This window comes from Rhinopithecus bieti, unplaced genomic scaffold, assembly GCF_001698545.2.
Source record: "Rhinopithecus bieti isolate Rb0 unplaced genomic scaffold, ASM169854v2 scaffold_17686, whole genome shotgun sequence".
In the NCBI taxonomy this organism is placed as follows: Eukaryota; Metazoa; Chordata; class Mammalia; order Primates; family Cercopithecidae; genus Rhinopithecus; species Rhinopithecus bieti.
This window is the reverse complement of record NW_016808814.1, coordinates 2217-7259: the sequence shown is the minus strand read 5'-3', so window position 1 is coordinate 7259 and position 5043 is coordinate 2217. Positions and strand designations below refer to the sequence as shown.

Below are 5043 nucleotides of genomic sequence, written 5' to 3'. Positions count from 1 at the left end.
TAAACTACAAAGATAAAAGGCTATTATGCTAAGTGAAAATCCCCCCATCTCTATAAACAGAAATATCTTACTTTTCGATGAAGAAACTCTGCAACTAGAGCTGCTACATGGACATAACACATCGCAGCCTGAAAAGGATGACAGAGAAAGAACTGTCAGAACATGCTCAAGGTATTTTGAAGGGCTGTTTAGAACAAAATTTTAAGTAATCACCTCTGAAAATCTCCATTTTTTACATGAATTTTGGCCATGCTATCAAGCCAGGTTTTCCTGAGCTCTGGGGTGCTTGCATAGGACTTGGCTAAGCTATACTGGAGATCAATTAGCATTTCAGGGTCTTTCTCATGCTCCTTCATTTGGGCAGTGGCCATAAGAACAGTGCGGATTCTCTTCGTCAAGTCTTTGACTTCTGTGGGAAAGGCAGTTGCCTAATTTCAAAACAAACAAAAAAGACATGTTTGACAACAATATTGATGTGCTCTAAGGCTTGTCATCCAATGCTGAGGACATAATATGATTTTACTTCCTGTTACAGTTCTTAGTATATTGCATATAGTACACTGAAAGAATTTTAAATAAATTATTTTAAAATATGTAACTAGCCCAGGCTTCAAAGGCTCTAACCTTGGTGGCAGTATATTCACAGGACATAAAAGCATTAGCTCTGGAGTCAGACTGCCTGGCTTTGAATCCCAGATCCTCCATGGTGAATTCCACAGCCATGGGAGTGATCTTTGTTTGCCGTTTTCTTGTAACAGTAACTAAAACTGATAGCTTACTATGTGCCAAGCACTGGTCTGGGTTCTTTACAGGTTTTAATTTTACAACAACCCTATGAGTGAAGTACTATTATCAAAAGTGTTTAAATGCTTGACGAAAGTCTCAAAATTGGTAAATGTAGAGACAGGATTTTCACCTAGGCAGTCTGGCCCTAGAGCTGGTGCTCTTAGCCAGCCTTCCATTCTGATGAGCATACCTACTCCATCCACTAACTACCACATACACTAAGGTGAAAACCAGACTGCAGAAGTTTCTATTTACGCAAATGGGAGGTCATGAATCACAGAACACTCCAGAAAGTTTAGAGAGATCATTAAGTTTTCAAAGTTTGTTTTGGCACCAAGAATACCAGAGTTTCCTCTTTACACTAGCCACTGCTAAGGAAGTCCTACTGCATCCTCTTAACCCCACAGGAGTAATCACAATTATCTATATGATTCAGAGGTGATGACAAAGAGACAGGTACAGGGGTTAGGGCGCTTGTCAATATGAACACAATATGTGAGGGAAATGGTTTGAAAACTCCCTTCTTGATCAGGAGCAGTGGCTCATGTCTGTAATCTCAGCACTTTGGGAGGCCAAGGCAAGTGGATCACCGGAGGTCAGGAGTTCGAGACCAGCCTGGCCAACATGGTGAAACCCCATTTCTATTAAAATATAAAAAATTACCCAGGCGTGGTAGCAGGCGCCTGTAATCCCAGCTACTTGGGAGGCTGAGGCAGGAAAATCACTTGAACCCGGGAGGTGGAGGTTGCAGTGAGCCAAGATCGGGCCATTGCACCCCGGCCTGGGCAACAAGAGTGAAACTCCGTCTCTAAATAAATAAATAAATACAATAAACATAAAAAATAAAACTTAATCCCTTTAAAATAATAATTATATACATAAAGTTCCTTTCTATAAATAGAGATCCCATTTACCAGGGGAAAGGCGTATCTTTTGTAATAGGGTTTGTTGGTAATGACTGCCATAACAGAATAACACTAAGTCATTTCATAAATGAGTTATGGAAAAGAAAAGATTTCCTATCAAGGAGAGAGTATACAAGCCCCATTTACCCAGAAAACTTACCAATCTACCTATATAACATAGTATTAAGGATGGTAACAACTGGTAAAACAATTCCTTAGAGTATAAGCGTAAGTGGTGTAACTTGTTTCTATGCTCACAAGATTAGCTGGAGCATATACTGATCCCCTGGGGAACTAGTAGAACTGGCTGGAAAGCAAACTTTCCCAGCCTGAGAGCGGTTGGCACTACACACTGTTATTTTCAGTGCAAGCAACATTCCTGTGGGAATATTTTTTGGTACATAGATTCTACACATCTAAACATCAAATACGCTGTGACTATGAGCTTCTAATTTTTTTCAGATTTTACACAATATTGTCAAACTGTGTTGGAAGATGACCTTTCCCAAGAATGGGGATGATTCATTCTTCTGGGAGGAAAAGTCCTACTGGGAAAGGATTCTTCTTCCCTTGTATACATGTGTCACCGAAGATCAGAACCTGCACTCTATGCAACGAAGCAATAGATGAATTTTACAGTGCTATGTAAGTTTTAAGCATATAGGAAAGAAAGCAGAACAGTGGTCAGAGTCTTGGGTTTGGCCTCGGCAAACTGGTGCTTAAGAGCAACAGCCTTGGTGTTAACAGATAATTTTCAAAACTCACAAAACCATCAAATAATGAATCCCTTCTGTGGCATTCCTCATCCATTGGCAATGAATCAGGCAACTGTTAGCTATTCTAAGTGAAATTTTGTGAAATTTCAAATTCGGTGCTTATTTAACCAATATTAAAAGTGGTGACAGTTGTTAAGAAATAAAGGATCTATATATTTTCTGAGCAAGTTTGGAAATGAAGCCCAGAAAAAAAATTCACATTCAACTTGCCATAACAAGTATGAATACACAGTATATCCATTCATCCATCCACTAAACTGATATTGAATATCTGCTATGTACCAGGCAGTGTTCTAGGTACTAGAGATACAGTGAGGTACAAGACAAAGCCCTTAACTCATAAAACTCACATTCCATACATTCTATACTATCAAAAGTTGTGAATCCAATGACAGTTTAAGAGTTTAAACTTCCCTGATAGTAACGGTGGTTATAATTTATTATTTGAAATGAGAACATACCTTCATAGGTCTGTCACTATTTGCAAAATTATTGATAATGAATAAAGACTCCTGAAATCTTGATCCTCCGCTTAGTGCTACATCAGCTATCAGTTGGCTTACAGCAATTATTATCTGTGAGAAGAAGTAAACATTATTTTCCAAATATCTTTTGAACAAATGCTGCCTATGCTCATCATTTTATAAGTACATAAGCATTCACATGAAATGCTTCTTTTAAAGATTCTACACTGTACCAGCATAATGTATTTTCTTCATATATGAGGGGTTTACATTCTTCTGCTGAAATCGTAACTTGCAAGGCCTCATTTCAAATTTTAAAGGATCTTTCTTGGTTAGATGTAACAATTTTTCAAAACTCACAGGACAGCCAGATCTAAAACTATTTTCATAACAGTGAACTGATACAATGGTAGTCAGGTCTCCATTTTAAATATGCTTTCTAGGTTGTAGCTGTGGCAAAGGTGAGAATAAATCATGTTTTTCTTTGATGATTTCTCATTCTTTTTAATTAGTCTATTTGTTGGCTGGAATTCCAAGTCCAGTGCCTCAGCAACTTTCTTTGCTTTTGACCAGGGCTTACCTAGTTTAACAAAAGTTTATGCAATGGACTTTGATGGTACTTTTTATTTTTTGAGACAAGGTCTTATGCTATTGCCCAGGCTGGAATGCAGTGGTATGATCTTGGCTCACTGCAGCCTTGACCTCCCAGGCTCAGGTGATCCTCCCACCTCAGCCTCCCAAGTAGCTGGGACTACAGATGTGTGCCACCACACTTAACTAATTTTTTGTATTTTTGTAGGGACAGGATTTTGCCATGTTGCCCAGGCTGGTCTCAAGCTCCTGGGCTCAAGTGGTCCACCCACTTATGCCACCCAAAGTGCTAGGATTATAGGCATGAACCACTGCCTTTGATGGGACTTTTAAATCTCTCAGTCTCTCTTGGGTGACTGCCAAAACAATTCATGCTAAGATGTTAATGGCTGGATGCTTTACCACTGGTCCTAGGAAGCAAGATACAGTAATAGCCATGGGTATGGGCTCTAGAGTTGAATGCCTTAGATACAAATCTTGACTTTATCAATAATTCACTGTGTGGCTTTGGGAAAGCTATTTAACCTTTCTGTGCCTCATGTTTCTCATTTGTAAAGTGGCTATGATAAAAATCCCTACTTTGTAGAGGATGAAAGAGATGATAACCATTAGAGTACCAGTTAATCCTTTATTGAGCATTTATTATGTGCCAGTGTTCTAAGTCTTCACATTTATTAATTTGTCTATATTTGAATAAAAGACTTAAAGAAAACTGATGCTTTGACTCAGAAGAATGAACAATGGGGAAATTTCAGGTATATTGACACACAAATTAGAACAATGCTCTGGGGGAAGGTGGGTTTCCAAGTGCCACCTCATATAAAAGCAAATAGTAAAGGAGCTAATGTGTAATGATGGCTGACTCTAACATGCAAAAGTAATTATATAGCAAACTTTTACAGGAAGCATACACAGTATTCCTATTGGATTTTCACATTATTGATGACATTTTTCAACAAGCTGCTTATGGTTGTCTCCCCATTAATAACCTTGTCTCCAGTAAACAACTCCAATGGGGCAGACCATGACAGTAAAGATATAAATAGGACCAAGGATTTCCCATATTATAATGAGGGCTACTGAGTCAAGCAGTCCCAATTGTGGTTTAGTTCAGAGCTATTTCATCCAATAAACCCAAAAGTATGGAGATGCTGAATAATAACTATCATGTAGGAAGTAGCTATCTTGTGCTACACATTGTGTCAGGCACTACAGGCACCATACATAACTTATTTTAATCCTCAGGGTAATGCTGCAAAGTGAAATACTCAGTCTCATTTTACAAATAAGGGAACAGGTTTAGCCAGATTGAGTGATTTGCTTAGGGTCACACGGCATGTAAGGATTTAAGCTATGATTTAAGTGCAGGTAGGCCTGATTCTGAAGTCCATGCTTTCCACTAAACTTTGAGACATCTCTCATTTTTAAAATAAGTGGGCATACTGGAGCATGAGAAACATAAACTGTCTTATCTGTTCTGTAAAATCTAACAAGCTTGTTATTTAATCATGTCATTTAATC

The 5043-nt window shown here is 38.4% G+C and overlaps 1 protein-coding gene across 1 annotated transcript in view; it reads right to left on the bottom strand.

Moving 5' to 3' along the window:
• Positions 1-209: 209 nt before the first annotated feature.
• Positions 210-5043, bottom strand: part of LOC108538909 (dedicator of cytokinesis protein 11-like) — a 5549-nt gene continuing 715 nt past the window's right edge. The window contains exons 2-3 of the mRNA XM_017887237.1: positions 2929-3042; positions 210-428 (exon numbers count right to left, since the gene is read on the bottom strand). Of these exons, the coding sequence (XP_017742726.1) occupies positions 210-428; positions 2929-3042 (333 nt within the window). The remainder of the gene's footprint in view (positions 429-2928; positions 3043-5043) is intronic.